Source organism: Amphiura filiformis, chromosome 13 (assembly GCF_039555335.1).
Source record: "Amphiura filiformis chromosome 13, Afil_fr2py, whole genome shotgun sequence".
NCBI lineage: Eukaryota > Metazoa > Echinodermata > Ophiuroidea > Amphilepidida > Amphiuridae > Amphiura > Amphiura filiformis.
Window position 1 is genome coordinate 45,217,727 of NC_092640.1, and position 21,868 is coordinate 45,239,594.

At 37.7% G+C, this 21,868-nt stretch overlaps 1 protein-coding gene across 1 annotated transcript in view; it reads right to left on the reverse strand.

The window, feature by feature from the left end:
- LOC140168405 (sushi, nidogen and EGF-like domain-containing protein 1) overlaps positions 1 to 21,868 on the reverse strand; it is a 139,583-nt gene that overhangs the window by 111,794 nt on the left and 5,921 nt on the right. The window contains exons 2-3 of the mRNA XM_072191794.1: positions 17,622 to 17,690; positions 15,924 to 15,971 (exon numbers count right to left, since the gene is read on the reverse strand). Of these exons, the coding sequence (XP_072047895.1) occupies positions 15,924 to 15,971; positions 17,622 to 17,688 (115 nt within the window). The 5' untranslated portion in view covers positions 17,689 to 17,690. The remainder of the gene's footprint in view (positions 1 to 15,923; positions 15,972 to 17,621; positions 17,691 to 21,868) is intronic.

Consider the following 21,868-nt stretch of genomic DNA (forward strand, 5'->3'; position numbering starts at 1 on the left):
TCGAGACTCGGAAAGGAGACGGAGAGAGTCAAAGCGAGAGCGAAAGGGGGGGGGGTGAAAGAACACAGTGAATGCATTCATGCACATTTAGGCCTACATACCGATTTGTTCTTATTTGCTGAAGTTAGCTTATAACTTTTCTGTTCTTTTGAAAAATTTCTATAGTTGTAAAAGTACCACTGTCGACTTAAATTAAGCTTATTCTGTTGGACATGTTTTTGTATACACTTGGCATTTTACATTCAAACCGTCTTAAATTGTATGCCTTTATAAGTATTTTCATCAATATAGATTGTATCAAGGTTGAAGTTTAATCGGGGATATAAAAGTTTAAGTTTAACACTCGATTATAATGAAAAAACGTTAATCACTTCACATTCTTTTAAAAATGTTTGTACGATTTGCACGTAGGCCCATACAGAAGACCGAAGGAAATATAAAACTTGGTCTTGCTTTGGTTCACATCATGGTGATGACCGTATCACAAAAAAAATATAATTTATAATTCAAATGAACCAGAAAGACCATCGACTACGACTAAGACACTAAAATGCAAACACTTTTTATTGGGCTGTTCAGAAAATATAGATGCACTCCCTATATAGAAGAGTTCGGATTTCCGGACTTTTTGTCCAGTCCTGATTGCTGGAAATCCACTTTTAAAGTGTCCAAACGCGAAAAAATCCAGCAAAAATAGTTCAAAATTAGAAATCCTCAATTTGAGAGCTCATTTTGGGCTTTTCCGTGATTTTTCATTCATTTAATTGCATTTACATTCCAGTACTCATTGGCAGCTGGAATTCCAGTCGTTTTCAGGAAGCAAACCTGGAAATCCAGACATTTCTTTCATTGGAAAGTAACTCCTCTATAGGGGTGTGCACTGTTGTCGAATAAGCACACGGGGACACAACATTTTCAACAAATTTAGAGCATTTTATTGCGCGCTATTTTACAATAAAATAACAATGCAAATACAAGAATACATCAAACCACACCACGTTCATAACAGGGTTCATCTCGTAAACTTTTAAAAAGTTTGTTGAGAGCTGATGAACATGATGAAAAAGGCAGTGACGGGATCACCCTCCTAATGTAAAAGAGTGAAAATCCAGTAAGAGTGAAAAGAGTGAAAACCACTCCTAAGAGAGTGACGTGAAAACCACTTCTAACAGAAGTGGCAACCATTCTTTCAATGTACATGTATCTGATATAAGGGCCACTTTGCGCACTACTCTTTTTTCGAGTAATGCCCCTTGTGTATGTGTGTTTCGTCAACTTTCTGTCTACAAATTCTTTTTTCGAGTGATGTATATACCTGGCTTGAATCATTTTGTTACAGTTTAGTGAAAAACAGTATAAAATTGGACCACCGTCCATGAACATTATTAAAGGGACTTTTAGATTTTAGAGATCCGTCCACGAACCGAAAAATCTGTGATTTTTTTTTTGAAATCGCTTAAAAATGGTTAATAAATCGGGGAAATGTTTTTGTTTATGAAATTATTGACAAAATATGAAGAAAACTGCGAGTTATCTCAAAGTAATTTAGCTCTACTTTTAAACCCTATAGGCCATATATTGGATTTAGGCCTTTTCAGAATAAACCGGGCATCGAACCGGATATAAAGAATTTGAGAATTGTCAATGTATTATAGGCCTATGGTATAAGCCAAGTGCCAAAAATGGCATTTATGGAATATCCGAGGGGGGCATCAAAAATTTTTGGTTGGTATGTTCCCCCTGAATTTTGAGGTGGATCTTTGGGAGCTGACTACGTACCGGTAAAAGGGGGTCTTTTGGAGCTGCGAACAAGTAAAATAGGTACTGTTGGAGCTGCTAACAAAATCAAGGGTCTTTCTTGGCTTTTGGTTGAAAATCGCCTGAAAAACAGAAATATGAGGAATGAGTAATTTTGGGGTCTTTTCGAGCTGAAATGATCAAAATCGAGGGTCTTTCGGAGCTCTATATTGGTCAAATATAGGGGGTCTTTCGGAGCTGCGAAATCCAAAAAGGGGGGTCTTTCCGGGGGAACATACCAGTGTCATGTCATTTGTGTTAGGTGCCCCCCCGGTGATGGAATAGCGTTTTGGTATTGGGGATCTCTGAGCTGAATGTCCCTTACACGTTGAACTTAACCCGAACTTGGGCAAATTTAATATCCAGTATAGGACATATTATATTGTGTAGGCCTATACATGGTTTTAAAACAATTTTAAACCTTGATCTTGGGCGAATTAAATATCACTGGTATAATTATTGTCCCGGGCTGAAAACCAGTTTTATGCTATTTATTCAACATTATTTTCACCTGAAATGGTAATGAACACCCCATGTCAATCACAATGAATGACAATGAATTCTGTGTTTACAACCCGGGTTTACAACTTGTTTATCATGCCTCAATTTGCAACCTGTGAGCTCCTGTGAGATGGCAAAAAAAATTTCAGGTCCGTTCACCCTTTTTTTCATGCAAATAAAGTAGGTAATGGGGTTAAGGGTTTTCATGCGAGTATAGAGACGTGATGTTATGTGTTCCTATATTAGGCCTATACGGTGTCATGTTCGCAGCCGGATCATCAAGGGCTCGGATAGCAACCATTGCATAGTATTTTTGTGGGACATGAGAGCACATCAGACATATCGAATTGCATTCTGAATACGAGGAATGTCCTTCTGATATGATGTGTACTTAAAGTAGGCTACATGAAGTTGGTAGGAAAAGCCGATGATCATTTGAAATTTTAACCTTTCGTATTGAAGACAGGCCTACACATTTTCCCCCAATTTTTGGGGGAAATGTAATACGAAACGTCAAAATTTTCAAATGATTGCCGGCTAAAATGTCTCCCACCTACATCCACTTTAAGTATAAATATCATTAGATTTATACATTTTACTGTTTTGTCAAAACTATCAATTTAATAATTTGCCATAAAATTTTTATTACTAGTAGGCCTATATCGCCAATTTCAACAAATCAAAATTATTTGATATCAGAAGGACATTTTCTGCGTATATTTAGACTGCAATTCGATATGTCTGATATGCTCTCATGACAAAAACAAACTGTGCAAACGTTGCTATCCGAGCCCTTAAGTTGTCAAAACACGTCTATGTGGGCCGTGCAATAATGCGTACCCTGGGTGGTGAATTATAGGGGGGTGCATGGCAGGCCAAAGAGGGTAGCACTTATCGACATGTCGAAATTGATGGTGCAAGTGGCGATTTTCGGCACATACTTTTTGGGCATGTTTTGATATCATGCCTTGTTAAGAAACATTAAAACGTTCAAATATGCAAAATGTCCTGCATGCTCGCATGCATGATTTAGGTTTTTACCTAGCTGGGGTTTACACCCCAAGATAGATCCTGTTTTTCTATCCGATTCTATGAGCTAATATTGTGTCTGTTTTTGTGTCTTTTATGTATTATTTTATTTCCACTTGACTTTTTATGAGTCCAACTTGTATGAATGATACGTCTATGCTTTATACTCGTGATTTTTTCTTTGCATCCCAAAAAGGGTAAAACTGTAAACCTAATGGAAAGGAATGTGATTCCCCTAAAAAGGAAAGCAACCAACGTGCTATCTACTGCTGATATCAGTAGTCTTCTCAGATCTCACATGAAGTTATCTGTTGGTGCAATATTTGTAATTATTTAAGTAGAAGATATAGCAATATTATATGCAACTTATCCGTAAATTCAGTTTTAATACTGCATGCATTATTGTTTCGTGTCAAATATTTACTATATCTTTACCAATTTTGTCCTTCTTCTATTGTATTAAATTGATGTCCAACCTGGTATAATATAGGCACTCCAAAATAATATTGTAATAGGCCTACTTATGAAAAGTACGAGTATCAAACTATTAAGGCTTGGATAGGGACAGGTGGTATCATATAGGTCTTCATGATGATGATGATGATGATGATGATGATGATGATGATGATGATGATGATGATGATGATGATGATGATGTGGTGATGATGATGATGATGATGATGATGAAGATGATAATGATGATGATTATGATGATGATCATGATCATGATGATGATCATCATGATGATGAAAGAATTTTTTAAAAATTATATTCGTTGTTAAAAAAATCATCATTCAAAATGAGTAGGTCTTATGATAGCAACAGCTACTTAAAAAAATTCAACTAACTCAAATGAACACTAAAATAAAATGCTGAAATGTTCAACTAAATCGAACAATTACTAACCCACAGTGGCGTAACTAGACATTTTCATTTGGGGGTGGGGTGGGGAAAAGCGGGGGCAAACATAATAAATGAGGGGCAGGCATCGTTCATGCTGTTTGGGTTTGTAAGGGGTGGAGTGGGTCTGAGGAGTTATGGGATCTGCTTGGAATGTGTCCCCGGAACATTGGCGTAGATTTCTTTTTGACAGGGGGTGGGATTGAAACAAAATTATGGTACAAATGCCATATTTAAGCTATTAAAGCTGGTGACATATAGGCCAATGGTACAAAAGTGGGATAAATGCAATTTATTTAACCTTAAAAATTGAGTTTTTAAAGTTAAAATGACCAAATATGAGGTTAATTAATAACTCCCAGAAGTAGGCCTAATTTACCTTTTTCAAGGGGGGAGAGCCCCCCCCCCCCCAGTTACGCGACTGCTTACTCATGTTAATTGAAAGACAGTCAAAATATGAAAGATAAACTTTGCGTTAAAATTTAGATAATTTGTAAATTGAAATAGACCAAGGACTTACGACCTAAGACCTGCTCTGAGGCAGGGCCAAGAAAAAGCCGTCTGTAAGCCTCAAGTCTAACAGGCTTGCGTAGACTACGGCTTACAGAAGACTGATTTCGAGAAATGCAAATTTTACTGAAGCCTGGGGCTAATCCTACAAGCCTGGCCCACGGCTAACGGAAACCTCAGGCTTCATGGTAGCCGTGCTTTCTCGAAATACGTTTTCAGTTAAGCCTGGTCTCACGACCTCTTAAGCCTGTTAGAGGCTTACAAATTAGCCAATTGCTAAGCCACCCTCAGAAATTCGCCCATATGGACTTACTGGACTTAAGGAGTTATTTGGAATTAGTTCAAATAATTTAAATTGTAACGCAAAGTTTATCTTTCATATTTTTCGACGGTCTTTCAATTAACACGAGTAAGCAGTCAAACTAGAGGGTGGAAGCGAGGGATCTCTTGCCCCCCCCATGAAAAAAAGTAAATTAGGCCTACTACTGAGAGTTATTAATTAACCTCATATTTGGTCATTTTAACCTTAAAACTCAATTTTTAAAGTTAAATAAATTGCATTTATCCCACTTTTGTACCATTGGCCTATACAGCCTGTCTCAAAAAAGTTGTGCAAGTGAAAAGCGCCCTCTTTGGTGATTAGGAAATACCGTTGTGACATGATGCTTACATCAACGTCAAGGGCACAATCTTAGCTCTCAAATACCGTTTGTTCTGTTCAATTTGCTCTTTTAATCTCGAGATATGTTTAGTTAAGAACGAAAGGGTAAAATCACAATTGTGCCACTTTTACTAGGGAATAGGGCTGTACATGTAAATCAATGATAGCTGATGTTGATGCGCCTAATGCACTCCCCCCCCCTTTGTGGCTCGTGCATTAGACGCATCAACACCAGCGCGCGTGCATTATTTTGTCTAATTTCATTAATTTGTCAAATTTCATGAACTTGTCAAAGTTCATTAACCCATAAGTGTGTAATATTTGTTTGTCTTTTAACATGTCTTGAATGACAAAAAGAACAGTATTTACCATGGTAAAATCATTGACATGCACATGTATTTAATTTTGCAGGAGAATGTGAAATATTTATTTATCGTTTAATTTGTCGTAAGAGGAAAAAGAGAATCATTATACCTTTATCATGATAAAATATTAAAACAATTTTGTATTGTTGTGTAATTGATGCATTCTTTTGATTTCACGAAGGAACTCTTGATAAACTTGATGCTATCATTGATTTACATGTACAGCCCTCTTCCCTAGTAAAAGTGGCACAATTGTGATTTTAGCCTTTCGTTGTTAAGTAAGCATATCTCGAGATTAAAACAAGCAAATTGAACAGACTAAACGGTATTTGAGAGCTAAGACTATACCCTTGACGTCGATGTAAACATTATGTCACAATGGTATTTTCTAATTGGCACAGAGGGCGCTTTTCACTTGCCGACTTTTTTTTGGGACAGGCTGTATGTCGCCAGCTTTAATAGCTGTAATATGGCATTTGTACCATTTTTTTTCAATCGCACCTCCCCCCCCCCATGTCAAAAAGAAATCTATGCCAATGTTCCGGGGACACATTCCAAGCAGATCCCATAACTCCTCAGACCCACTCCACCCCTTACAAACCCAAACAGCATTAACGATGCCTGCCCCTCATTTATTATGTTTGCCCCCGCTTTCCCCCACCCACCCCCAAAGGAAAATGTCTAGTTACGCCACTGTGGGTAAGTAATTGTTCGATTTAGAGGAACATTTCAGCATTTTATTTTAGTGTTCATTTGAGTTAGTTGAATTTTTTCAAGTAGCTGTTGCTATCATAAGACCTACTCATTTTGAATGATGATTTTTTTAACAACGGAATATAATTTTTTTTAAATTCTTTCATCATCATCATCATCATCATCATCATCATCATCATCATCATCATCATCATCATCATCATCATCATCATCATCATCGTCACCATGATACCACCTGTCCCTATCCAAGCTTTAATAGTTTTATACTCGTACCTTTCATAAGTAGGCCTATTACAATATTATTTTGGAGTGCCTATATTATACCAGGTTTGACATCAATTTAATACAATAGAAGGACAAAATTGGTAAAGATATAAATATTTGACACGAAACAATAATGCATGCAGTATTAAAACTGAATTTACGGATAAGATGCATATAATATTGCTAAATCTTCTACTTAAATAATTATAAATATTGTACCAACAAATAACTTCATGTGAGATCTGAGAAGACTACTGATATCAGCAGTAGATAGCACGTTGGTTGCTTTCCTTTTGGGGAATCACATATTCGCGCTTACATGCAGTTTTACCCTTTTGGGATGCAAAGAAAAATCACGAGTATAAAGCATAGACGTATCATTCATACAAGTTGGACTCATAAAAAGTCAAGTGGAAATAAAATAATACATAAAAGACACAAAAACAGACACAATATTCTTACATCAAGTTGTGTGCGGTATAAGCCCAAGCACAATACCGAGGGTCCAGGCTAGTCTTTGCGCCGGGAACATTGCGATAATGAGATGGCAACCTTGTTAGTACGGTAAACCGTGAGGACCACAGCTTATGTACATCTACCTCCAACAGCCTATACAATTAAGTCGCTGGTTGAAAGGGACGAGGTTGTCAAGCGTTAAGCCTACAAGGCCACTAAGACTAGGTTGAATTTGCGTTGAAGAAATCCGGCTAGAGTTAAGACTCGGGCTTCGAGAGCGGCTAGGCTTAGTAGCCTCAAGGCCACCTTAAGACTACGGCTTAATAAGACTCCTGTCGGGAAACTCGCCCATAAGGACTTACCGGACTTATTTGGAGTTACTCGGAATTACAGGAATATTTGGGAATAATATGGACTTACAGGAACATTTAGGAATTACTGGAATAATGGGAATTACACCCTGTCATGGGGCCTATGGTAATTGTGTTGACACTCCCACATTCTGTGATAGATACAAATGTAAAATATGTTAGTTTTGTAAGTACTGTGATGTGCCCTGAGTAATTTAATTTGATGATTTATCTTTGTTTACAAAGTTACATGAGTGATGACATTTTGGGGAATTCCTCTCAAATTGAGCAAAACAAGTTGAATCATATCTAATTTGGAATATTTGGAAACCCCCTTCAGATTGTAAAGAGATGACATCATATGGATGGAATTCCCTCAGGAAGTGATGTAATGGGATTTCCCTCAGGAAGTGATGTCATGTGAAAGGTTAATGTTATAATTAAGACTTTGGAATTCCCCAGATTGAGCATAATGTGAAGGCAGTAAATGGCCCAGAATAGAATATGGTTTTTCCCAAGCTTGGTATATAATAAGAAAATGTAAACAATGATACACAGTTGATAGTGTTGATCTGGGCTATGCTTACAGTCCAATTCCTTGAAAGAAAGGAAATTACAAACCAGAAATATTTTATGTAGTCAAAGTACTACTATTTACCAGTGTTGTCGGAGAAGATCTAGAATACGTCAAAGAACGTTATTCTTCCAAGAAAGGAAATATATTCTTCTGTCGACTTGCTGAAGTCTGGTATTTTGATTCAACGCAACTGTCAAAATAAGTGGGGACAACTGCATCGCAGTCCTGCTTCCTGAAGATATTGTGTGAAAGGTGGAAATAGCATAGGAGGACGGCGCAAGGAGTTTATAAGAGAACGGCGCAAGGAGTTTAGCATAGGAGAACGGCGCAAGGAGTTTAGCATAGGAGAACGGCGCAAGGAGTTTAGCATAGGAGGACGGCGCAAGGAGTTTAGTATAGGAGAATTGCGCAAGGAGTTGTAAACGTGTTTGGAGAACACCATTTTCGTGTAAGGATTTTATACGCAAGGAGTTATCAATGCAAGTGTACAAAGGACTTCGCTGATTGTCGCAGGACAAGCGAATAGGGATATATTACATCAGTCGTCCAGAACATTACAAGAACTTTATGATCACCAAGAAGAAGAATGCTGGCTAAGTACAAAATAGATAAAGAGTGATTATATTTGATTAATGTATATGTGCATTTGTAGTCATTATATTGTACCAAACGAAACTTGCTTTCAATTAAAGACTTAGATTTTGTTAGCTTAAACGAACAGTGTATTTGTGTTGTGCATTCGTGTGAGTTCGGGTAAAAGGTGATTTTGGCCTTGAGTCAAGTACGACTCGTAACAAAATTGGGGGCTCGTCGTCCGGGAAATACACTGTAAAAAGGTTGACATTAATTTACTGAGTCTTGAAAGTGAAAGTACAGTATGACAGAGTTCAAAGCAGAAGAGTTTCTTGAAACTATAGATTGGGAGAAGTTTGATAAGTTGAAGAAACCTGATTTAGTAGCATTTGCAAAATACTATGAATTGGATGTAAAGCAAGCCAACAGAAAACAAATAATCAAAAATGCCTTAATTGATGTTTTGGTTGATGAAGAGTATTTTGAAGAATCCATTTTGGAGAAGAGAAAAGAGATCAAAACTGAAATCGGGGATGCAGTTAAGTTGAAAGAACTAGAAGTTCAGGTGGAAATGGAAAAAATGAAAATGCAATTGCAGTTGGACATGCAAAAGCTAGATATGCAAAATAAAGAAAAAAACAAGAAAGATTAGACATGGAAAATAAGAAATTAGAAATGGAAGAAAAAGCACGCCAAGAAAAGATGGCGCTTGAGCACCACAAATTAGAAACAGAAGAAAAGGAAAAGGTAGCAAAATTGGAACTTGAAAAACAAAAGTTGGAAATGGAAGAAAATTTGAAACAAAAAGAAATTGAAGAAAAGTACAAGTTTGAACAAGAGAAGTTGGCAAAGCTAGGTGACAAATACTCATCAAGTTTCTCCTCAAAGTCAGGGTTTGATGTTACAAAGTATGTAAAGCTTGTGCCTAAATTCAAAGAAAAAGATGTTGACGAGTATTTCCAACATTTTGAAAAGGTAGCTAAATTTGAAATGGCCTCCAGAGCATTGGACCCTACTGTTACAAAGTAGTTTTGTGGGGAAGGCCAGGGAAACTTACTCAGCTCTACCAATAGAGAAGTGTAACAATTATGAAGAAGTCAAACAGGCAGTCCTTAAGGCCTATGAACTGGTGCCTGAAGCATACAGACAAAAGTTCAGAGATTCAAGAAAGCAAGCAGATCAAACCCATGTAGAATTTGCTAGAGTAAAAGAACACATGTTTGACAGGTAGGTGGCTTGGTTCAAAAGAAGTCAAAGATGATTTCGGCCAACTTAAGCAATTGGTTCTTATAGAAGAGTTCAAAAAATGTGTCCACGCTGACATTAAAACCCACTTGGATGAAAGCGCTAGCAAAATTAAAACGCTAAGTGACGCGGCGACAATGGCGGACGACTATGGCTTAACTCACAAATTGAATGCGAGTAGATTTAGTCATAACAGAAGTTATTCAAACAGGTTCAGCCATAACCAACCTAGAGCAAATCAGGGTGGTACACAGGAAGGGAGATCTCAGTCTAATCACAGATCCTGGTCTAATTCACAGCATAGTGCTGGTGGTAGAGGGACCCCATGGAGTTCAGGTACCAGACCAACAGGTGGGACTGAATTTAAATCCCAATTAGTTTGCAATTTCTTTAAGAAACCAGGACATACAGTGACCATGTGTCGGAGCTTAAAAGCCAAACAAGATGCACAAAAACAGCAGCAAACTGCTAGTAATACTGTAGGATGTGCAGTGTCACTTGAGTCAAAGAAACAAGTCAGTCAAATCAAGAAACAAGAATTCCCACAAAAGGGAGGTGAGACAGACAAGGTGTGTGAAGAATTTGAACCATTTGTGTTAGAGGGAGTAGTATCACTTGGTGATAATGGTAGTCCAAAGCCCATTAAGATTGTGCGAGATACGTGTTGTGCACGTTCTATGATTCTGGAAGGAACTTTGCCCTTTAATGAGGATAGTTCAGCTGGTAATGCTTTGATCCAGGGTATTGGGATGGAAATACTTAGTGTACCTCTCCACAAAATTAACTTGACATCTGACTTGGTTTCTGGTCCTGTAACCATAGGAGTTAGACATGAATTGCCAGTCAAGGGAGTGTCCATGTTGCTAGGAAATGATTTGGCAGGGGAAGGTTTTCCTGACCCAATAGTCACAGATAAGCCCTGTTTACAGGATGATAGTAGTGGGGAAGGAGATATTTCCTGCATGTGCAGTGACACGGGCAATGAGTAAGAGAGCCTCATTAGAAACAATTGAGGACAACCAAATTGATGACTTAGGCTACAATTTGGAAGACACATTTGTGTCAAAGTTGAATGAGAAAGAAGATAAACTTCCTTCTCCTGGGGATAAAAATACCCCTACAAATGACACAGCCTCTGAGCATGAACAAATTGGGGAAACATTGAGAGACCCATTAAGTCATGACAAGCTAATTCTGGAGCAACAAAATGACCCAGAACTCAAAGAGATCAATCAAAGGGCATTGACCCTAGAAGAAGCAGAACAAAATTCTGTCTGTTTTTACAAACAAGATGATGTGCTAATGAGAAAGTGGCGCCCTCCTGATGCACCTGCCGACGAAGAGTGGAAGGTAGTGCACCAAATTGTGGTACCAAAAGTCTACCACACTGAAGTTATTAACATAGCACATGATAGTCCCATGGCAGGGCATTTGGGTGTTAAGAAAATTCATGAAAGAATTCTGAGACATTTCTGGTGGCCCACTCTCAGAAAAGATGTTTCTGAATATTGCAAAACATGTCACATATGCCAAGTTGTAGGGAAGCCAAATCAGAAAATACCTCCTGCTCCATTGAAGCCAATTCCAGCCTTTGATGAACCATTTAGTAGGGTTATTATTGATTGTGTAGGCCCCCTACCAAAGACTAAGTCAGGTAATCAGTACCTTCTGACAATTATGTGCGCGTCAACACGCTTTCCTGAAGCCATACCCTTGAGAAATATTAAAGCAGTGACTATAGTGAAAGCTTTAACTAAGTTCTTCACATTTGTGGGGCTCCCCAAGTCCATACAGTCAGACCAAGGATCAAACTTTACTTCTGGAGTATTTCAGCAGGTCATGTATCAATTAGGTATAGAACAGTATACCTCAAGTGCATACCATCCAGAATCACAAGGTGCACTAGAAAGGTTCCACCAAACATTGAAAAACATGATCAGGACATACTGTTTGGAATTTCAGAGGGACTGGGATGAGGGAGTACACTTGTTGTTGTTTGCTGCAAGGGAAGCTGTTCAGGAAACTTTAGGATTTAGTCCTTTTGAGTTAGTGTTTGGACACACAGTGCGGGCCCTTAAAGTTGTTGAAAGAAAAGTGGCTCAATGAGAAATCAGATATCAATTTATTGGATTATGTCTCCAATTTTAAGCATAGGCTTAACAGAGCAACTGATATCGCCAAAGAAAACTTGAAACAGGGTCAGGCCAAAATGAAACAATGGTATGATCAACATGCCAAAGAGAGAGTGTTCAAACCAGGTGACAAAGTTCTAGTACTGTTTCCAATTCCAGGACACCCATTACAAGCCAGATACCATGGCCCATGTGAGGTAGAGTCAAAAGTGGGTGAAGTAGATTATATTATCAAGACTCCTGGTAGACGCAAGAGCAGGCAGTTATGCCATATAAATATGCTCAAAATTGGGAATGCAAAATTTGTTAGCAAATTTGATCTTTTGAAAGGGTACTGGCAGGTTCCACTCACAGACCGTGCCAAAGAGATTTCTGCTTTTTGTACACCATTTGGTCTTTACCAATACAAAGTTATGCCATTCAGGGTTGAAAAACGCGCCAGCGACATTTCAGAGAATGGTGAACCAAATTGTGGCAGGCATAGAGGGATGTGAAGCGTATGTAGATGATTTGATTGTTTACAGTCAAACTTGGGAACAACACATGGAACAACTCCAACAATTGTTTAAGAAGCTGTCTGAAGTACAATTGACAGTCAATCTGGTAAAAGTGAGTTTTGCCATGCCACAGTCACATACTTAGGATATGTTGTAGGTCAAGGTCAGGTGAAACCTATTAAAGCCAAAGTTGAAGCAATTGAGCAATACCCCACACCTGTAAACAAGAAGGCACTCATGAGATTTCTAGGAATGGTTGGCTATTATAGAAAGTTCTGTCCAAACTTTTCAGAGATAGCAAGTCCTTTGACTGATTTGTTGAAGAAAGATGCAAAATTCATTTGGTCAGAACAGTGTGAAAATGCTTTTCACAAAGTCAAATCTATACTCATGAGTTCACCAGTACTTACTGCACCTGATTTTCAGAAGCAGTTTAAGTTGACTGTTGATGCCAGTGACATAGGCTGTGGAGGTGTTGTAATGCAAGAGGGTGAAGATCAAATAGATCATCCCATTTGTTACTTTTCAAGGAAATTCAACAAGCATCAGAGAAATTACTCCACAATTGAGAAGGAGTGTCTAGCATTGCTATTAGCATTGCTACATTTTGATGTGTATTTGGGTACCACAGTATACCCTGTGCTTGTTTTCACAGATCACAATCCCCTCACCTTCATCAACAGGATGAAGAACAAATACCAAAGACTGGTGAGGTGGAGTTTGACCTTGCAAGAGTACAATCTGGACATCAAACAAATTAAGGAAAAGACAATGTAATGGCTGATGCCTTGTCCAGAATTGCATAAAAACTGACAAACAAAAATTCCTTTAAAAAGGAACTTCTGTGACAAGTAGTCACTGTGTATGTTGAGTTAAGCACTCAAAGTTAATAGTATGTTGAAGTTGATGTAAAAGAAGAAAACAATTAAGAAAGTTTTCATTACATTCAAACTTTCTTCTTTTAAGGGGGAGGGTGTGATGTGCCCTGAGTAATTTAAGTTGATGATTTATCTTTGTTTACAAAGTTACATGAGTGATGACATTTTGGGGGAATTCCCCTCTCAAATTGAGCAAAACAAGTTGAATCATATCTAATTTGGAATATTTGGAAACCCCCTTCAGATTGTAAAGAGATGACATCATATATGGAATTCCCCTCAGGAAGTGATGTCATGTGAAAGGTTAATGTTATAATTAAGACTTTGGAATTCCCCAGATTGAGCATAATGTGAAGGCAGTAAATGGCCCAGAATAGAATGGGGTTTTTCCCAAGCTTGGTATATAATAAGAAAATGTAAACAATGATACACAGTTGATAGTGTTGATCTGGGCTATGCTTACAGTCCAATTCCTTGAAATAAAGGAAATTACAAACCAGAAATATTGTATGTAGTCAAAGTACTACTATTTACCAGTGTTGTCGGAGAAGATCTAGAATACGTCAAAGAACGTTATTCTTCCAAGAAAGGAAATATATTCTTCTGTCGACTTGCTGAAGTCTGGTATTTTGATTCAACGCAACTGTCAAAATAAGTGGGGACAACTGCATCGCAGTCCTGCTTCCTGAAGATATTGTGTGAAAGGTGGAAATAGCATAGGAGGACGGCGCAAGGAGTTTATAAGAGAACGGCGCAAAGAGTTTAGCATAGGAGAACGGCGCAAGGAGTTTAGCATAGGAGAACGGCGCAAGGAGTTTAGCATAGGAGGACGGCGCAAGGAGTTTAGTATAGGAGAATTGCGCAAGGAGTTGTAAACGTGTTTGGAGAACACCATTTTCGTGTAAGGATTTTATACGCAAGGAGTTATCAATGCAAGTGTACAAAGGACTTCGCTGATTGTCGCAGGACAAGCGAATAGGGATATATTACATCAGTCGTCCAGAACATTACAAGAACTTTATGATCACCAAGAAGAAGAATGCTGGCTAAGTACAAAATAGATAAAGAGTGATTATATTTGATTAATGTATATGTGCATTTGTAGTCATTATATTGTACCAAACGAAACTTGCTTTCAATTAAAGACTTAGATTTTGTTAGCTTAAACGAACAGTGTATTTGTGTTGTGCATTCGTGTGAGTTCGGGTAAAAGGTGATTTTGGCCTTGAGTCAAGTACGACTCGTAACAGTACACATTTTATTTTTTACTGATTGCACCGGCTTATTTTTGGGCCAAAATGTGCCCTTAATTATGATTATTATTCTTTCTCGACTCGATGCTGTGTACTTTCACTATTGACTTTGAAGGTCTAGTGATGTTCAAGTGGTTATGAGGTGCATAGACCTGACACAGACCTGAGTGTTAAGCTTACAGATTAAGATCATACATGTCATACAAATTAAGGTCGCTAAGGGCAGTAAGGGGGTTATCATTTTCTTTGGAAGGGGGTCCCAAATATACGGGAGGGGGTCATAAATTTTTGGAAAGAAAAATAGGGGCGGGGTTATAAAATTGTTGATGACCAAAATGTAGGGAGTCACAAAATGACCACAGATAGTGTGTTTATTTTATTCAAAAAGACTGATTTCAATACCATTTTAGCCTGTTTAGTGGGTAAGGTGTATCGGTGGTGGGGGGCATAATGTTGCCGAATATTTTTTGCAACTTTGGGGCCCCGCCCCCTTCCAAAAAAATGATAGCCCCCTAATATGATAATGCACTTGTCAATTGCAGGCCCGGCCTGGGGATGGCCGGCATGCACTTGGTCACATACGGACGCGATGCGAACTTTTAAGGTGACACAAATTTTGTCCCCGCAGGACCGGGCACATTAGGATCCAGATGGATCAGATTTTGTCTGGTCACTTATAGGGAGGGCGAGTTAGCGCAGCGGTAGTTCCCTCGCTTTGCACCACTGAGGTCCCGGGTTCAAGCCCCGGCGCGGCCCAAGGACTCCTGGACACTTGGTTTATCCCGATTCCATGCTTGCTCTCGCAGGTTTTCTCTGGTTTCCTCCTGTATCGCAAAAATCGGTGATTAATTGTTTGGTTATCAAAAACTTCCTTCACCCAATGGAATTTGAGGAGCTGCACAGATAATTGGTGGATGTTACAATCTAAATGCGGATAGGTGTGCGCCGTTCGGCAGCAACCTAGTTGATGCGATCTGATTGTGATGATTCACCATTGCAGCGAAATTACAGCGCTTTGAGTCCTCTAAGATCTGGAGAAAGGCGCTTTATAAATCCAAAATTTATTTATTTATTATTTATTTATGATTCATAATCTAGATTACACACAGTTGTTAACAATAGAAAAGATGACCAAAGATTCCCATGTACCTTGTTCTTTGTCCATGAGCCCCAAGGCTCTTGTTACGCTACTATTAGATCATAGCAATAATATATGCTTACCATCTCCATCTGAAGTAGTTGGTATTTCTTCAGTTGTTTGGCAACGACCTGTAATAAAAAGAAAAGTGGCGTGTAAATATAAATTATCCAATTTTGGATTATAAAAGTGTGTCATATAGAATACTTGTATTACTAGCGATCAATTTTCAGCATTATGGTATCTAAATCACACAGTTTGTGACAATAACTTTTGAATGACTTCCATTTATAAAATCAATTTATTTATTTAAAATCAATCACCTTTCCTGTGATTTAACTACCTAACTTTTCACTCCTGCTAATCAAGCCGTTAAGGTGAAAACAATTTTTGAATATTTTTTTAATATATCACCCTGCACTACAAGCAGGTTGCACTCGTCACCTGTGTATGTCTGCAATCATAATTGAATACAATACAGATCTTTTTATAGTTTCTTATCTTACAGGTGCGAGTGATCAGCATGATATTCTATAAAATTCCGATATTTATCCCTATTCTTTGACATCTATTGTTCCATGTAATGCATAGGTACCGCGTGAACGTACTTGCGCGGGGTGATATCCCGGGGTCATATATTCAAATAGGTTGTGGCATGCTGTGCTTTGGGGGCACTATAACTTTAGAACTTACAACATCAACCCAACACTAGTGCGTACCATCGAACAGCTGTACAGTAATGCCAAGAGTGCAGTGATGGAAAATGGAAACATAAGGCGAATGGTTTCGAACACAAATCGAGGTTAGTCAAGGATGCCTGCTATCACCAACACTATTCGAATTTTTCCTTGAAAGAATTATGGCTGATGCGCTGGAGAACCATGAGGGAAGTTTCAGCATTGGAGGCAGAAGAGCATTCAATCTTCGCTTTGCTGATGATATACATGTAGATGGCTTAGCTGGCAGTGGGCAAGAACTTAAAAGTCCTTGATAACTTCCATCAAACATCACAGAAGTATGGAATGGAAAGTGCAGAAAAGACCGAGCTGACGAGGAATCATTGAAACAGTGAATAGCTTCAAATCTTGGTGCGATTATACCAGATGTAGGGTCAAAACCTGAAGTACTTTCCAGGATCGCACAAACAACCAATTCCATGGCAAAACTAAAGCCATTGTGAAATCACAAGAACATCTCAATGGGATCAAAAATTAAACTAATGCGCACCCTTGCTATATCCATCTTCCTGTATGCTTGTGAATTGTGGACACTGACAGCAAACCTGGAAAGGAGAATACAAGCACTGGAGTTGAGGTGTTTCCGTAAGATCCTCAACATCTAAAGACCATGTGACCAACGAGGAGGTGCGGATCAAGGTGAAGCAAAATATATCGATCCCCACGATGGCCTATACAACAGTCAGGCAACGCAAACTACGTTGATACGGCCACATCTCTCGCTCCTCTGGTTTAGCAAACACAATCCTACAGGGTACAGTGAATGGTTCGAGAAGAAGAAGATGACAGAAACAGAGATGGGAAGAAAACATAAGAGAATGGCCTGCACTTTGCCACCCCACAGAGGGCAGTGGAAAACAGGAACTGATGGAGAGAAATCGTCAAGATGTCATCAGTGGTGGCCCGACGACCAAGCCGGTTAAGGGAGCACACATAGCCACTGATAGTGTGGCGTCAGTGAGACGTCAATTGATAATAATACCTGTATAGAAATAAAGGTTACTACAAATGAATGCGGAATAAAATAGATGGAGTATTTCTTACCTTTATTGGAGTTCCATATCAGCAGTAGCAGTATCAAAGAAAACATCCTCATGAATGGTGTCTCCATATCTGAAAGAAAGAAATGAACGGAGTTTATACCAACGATTATAACCATGAAATAAATAATAGTGGAAGACCAATGGAGTAGCCATTTTCAGAAGGGGTGCGAGAAGACAACTTTCAATGGCGAAAATGGGCAAAATAGACTTACAAATCTAGTATACCAAGCATGCCACGGGGGGGGGGGGGCAAGATGACCGCTGGTCTATAGGGGAGAGGGGGGGGGGAACCTGACGCTTGGCTATTGCACTAATTCACAATTCTATGAATCTATGAAAGCTTGTGAATAACATGATAAATGTAAAACTAGTGACGGCCAAGGTTTAGTGTTTTAGTTATCAGAAAAGATGGCTGCGAAGCGGCAAAAAGCCGCAACATACCTCTATCTCTAAGGACCGCTATCTCTAGGGTTCGCTATCTCTAAGGTTCGTTATCACTAACGTGTAAAGTCTAGAGAGATGAGAATCCCGCTATCTCTAATAGAGAAAAGGGTTCACTATACCTAAAAAAGGTCCGCTACATCTAAGGTTCGATATCACTAATTCAGAATAAGGTTCGCTAGAACTTCTAAGGTTCGATATCACTAATTTTAAATAAGACTCGCTATCACTTAATTTTAAATAAGGTTCGCTATCACTAATTTTGAATAAGGCCCGCTATCACTAATCTATTGAAGGTTTGCTATCTCTAAGGCTCGCTATCACTAATTTTAATTAGGGTTCGCTATCACTAATTAGCTAAGATTCGCTATCTCTAAAGTTCGCTATCACTAATTTTGATTATACCTAAGGTTCGTTATCACTAATTTTAAATATGGCCCACTATCTCTAATTTTAAATAAGACCCACTATCTCTAATTTTAAATAAGGTCCCCTATCTCTCTAATTTTAAATAAGGTTCGCTATCTCTAATATAAAATAAGGGCCGTTATCTCTAATTTTAAATAAGGTTCGCTATCTCTAATTTAAATTAGATAGGCATATAGCGGGCCTTATTTAAATTAGAGATAGCGAACCTATTTAAAATTAGAGATAGCGGGCCTGATTTAAAATTAGTGATAACGAACCTTATAGATAGCGAATCTGAGAGATAACGAACCTTAGAGATAGCGGGCTTTTTTCAAATTAGAGATAACGAACCTTAGAAATAACGGGCCTTATATAAAATTAGTGATAGCGAACCTTCAATAAATTAGTGATAGCGGGTCTTGTTTAAAATTAGTGATAGCGAACCGTATTTAAAATTAGTAATATCGAACCTCAGAAATACTGAACCTTATTTCAAATTAGTGATATCGAACCTTAGGTATAGTGGACCTTTTTTGTAATTAGTGATAGCGAACCTTAGAGATAGGGAACCTTAGAGATAGCGGTCCTTAGAGATAGCGAATCGGCGCCCAAAAAGCAAGCAAAAGTAGGCTATAACTTGAGGGCCTTATATTTATACACAATACGACTATACGCTGGCGAAGTTACGTAATTAATCGGATTAATTACCATATCAATAGGTGAAAACAATTTTGGACATATCGCGCTGCACTACAAGCAGGTTACACTCATCACCTGTGTATGTCTGCAATCATAGATTGAATACAATACTGGTCTTTTCAAAGATACTAATCTTGCGGGTGCATGTAAGCAGCATGATATGGTTCAATGAAGAGGTACCGCGTGAACATATCAGTGCAGCGCGGTATATTCAAAAATTGTTTTCACCTATTGCTATGGTAGTTAATCCGATTATTACGTAACTTCGCCAGCGTATACCCGCATGTTATCGGTGTACAAACTCCTTATTTGCTGAGGACTTAAAATAAAGAAATTGTAAAAAGTCGCCCAATTGGGCGGGAAATGTGTAAAAGCTGTTAAAAGTCCAATTCATAAGCTTTAATTTAATGTAGGTTGCAATCTTGTACCACTTAAAATAAAGAAATTGTAAAAATAGTCGCCCACTTGGAAGAAAAATGTGAAAAAACTGAAAGTCCAATCTAATCCTGCACATTATGACACCTCAAGAAATAAAGTTACAAGCAATTGAATAGACGAAGGTACGGTGTCCCATCGATAACAAAAAAAAAAAAAATAAAAAATTTACAAAAAAAAAAAAAAAATTAAAAAAAAAAAAAAAAAAAAAATTAAAAAAAAAAAAAAAATTTCGGAAAAAAAAAAATTTCAAAAAAAAAAAATTTCAAAAAAAAAAAAAAAAAAAAAAAAAAAAAATTAAAAAAATTTTGAAAAAAAAAAAAAAAAAAAAAAAAAAAAAAATACAAAAAAAATTACAAAAAAAAAAAATTACAAAATTACAAAAAAAAAAATTACAAAAAAAAAAATTTAACAAAAAACATTTTTTTAAATTTATTAAATTTTTTTTAGTTTGGAATTTTTTTTTATTTTGGAATTTTTTTTGTATTTGGAATTTTTTTTTTTTTGGGAAAATAATTTTCTTTTTTTGGAATTTTGTTTTTTATTTAGCATCGATGGGACGATTACACCATAAAACTTTTCGAGGACGATACGATAAAACTTTTCGCTATATAAAATACCGGGAACCAACATTACATTTAGGAGCCATCCAACCATCCAAGGAGGCGACGGGCTGTTGGTAGGCATTTCAAAGTTTGCCTGTAAAGGGCGCACACCACTAAATAATCGTCCCATTGAAATACGTGTAAAAACACCAGTTTTATTTATTCGTTTTGAGGCCTTTTCGGCGCTTTCTGAGAATTTTAATGATAACCATTCGATTGCAAATCGATGAAAGTTTAACATATGTTTCAATGTATGGGTAGTCTTCCACCTCGTTTTCCCGGTAGGAGCCGCTAAACAGCGCCCTCACTGTTTTTGACATGCTCTCATGACTGTAAACCCGTTTCTGCCCATTTTTTAATACGCGGACCTATTTTCTCGATAATTATAAAATGCGACTTTTTAGTGATTCAAATTCATGCACAGGCTTTACACTTTTATTTAAGCTATAATTCGCTACTCTTTCTGATTATTAGTCCAAACAGCAGTCCATAATACCTCAAAAACTTTCTGTATTTTACCGGAACTTAGTAGGGTTGCACAAATGGCGCATTGATTTAGTGGTGTGCTCCCTTCAAGGGGTTTCTGATGTTCATAAAATTGAGTTCTTTTATCTTTTTCTTGAAATATAAAATGTTTTGAGTAAAACACTCGAAATTTAAGTGCTCTGTGACATTCACATCAAGAGAAATGTCCTTTCAAAGTTATATGGTGGTTTCCGTAAATGGGCAAATTTTCAACATTTTGACCATTCATGCTTACTCTTCTATATTTGCATTAAATTCCAATTCTCTCGATAGTTTTTGACCTTCTACCAGATGAAATTCGGTTTTAAATGAGAGTAAATCACGTTTCACAATTGCAAGGGGTCTACTCTTAATGATTTATAACAATCACCCCCCCGCCATATAAAACCAATATTTGGAAGCTTTAAAAGGCACGCACCGATTTGTCACCTTAAGCCCAAATTGTTTAAAATCCAAGAAATCTCGTTTTCACACAATTTGAGTAATTTGTGGCAATTTCTTGAACTTTGAAGGCCTCTGAGGGAATAATCTTAACGCGACTTGCATCTAAAACGCATTAAATATATTCACTAACATGTAAACCATCTATTTAAAAAAAAAAAACTGCAATTTAATCAACAGCCATTTCAATTTGGGCTGAATCTCTGAAAAGCACTGTTTTACTCCTAGGCCCTTCGAAGGGCGCACACCACTAAATAATCGTCCCATTGAAATACGTGTAAAAACACCAGTTTTATTTATTCGTTTTGAGGCCTTTTCGGCGCTTTCTGAGAATTTTAATGATAACTATTCGATTGCAAATCGATGAAAGTTTAACATATGTTTCAATGTATGGGTAGTCTTCCACCTCGTTTTCCCGGTAGGAGCCGCTAAACAGCGCCCTCACTGTTTTTGACATGCTCTCATGACTGTAAACCCGTTTCTGCCCATTTTTAATACGCGGACCTATTTTCTCGATAATTATAAAATGCGACTTTTTAGTGATTCAAATTCATGCACAGGCTTTACACTTTTATTTAAGCTATAATTCGCTACTCTTTCTGATTATTAGTCCAAACAGCAGTCCATAATACCTCAAAAACTTTCTGTATTTTACCGGAACTTAGTAGGGTTGCACAAATGGCGCATTGATTTA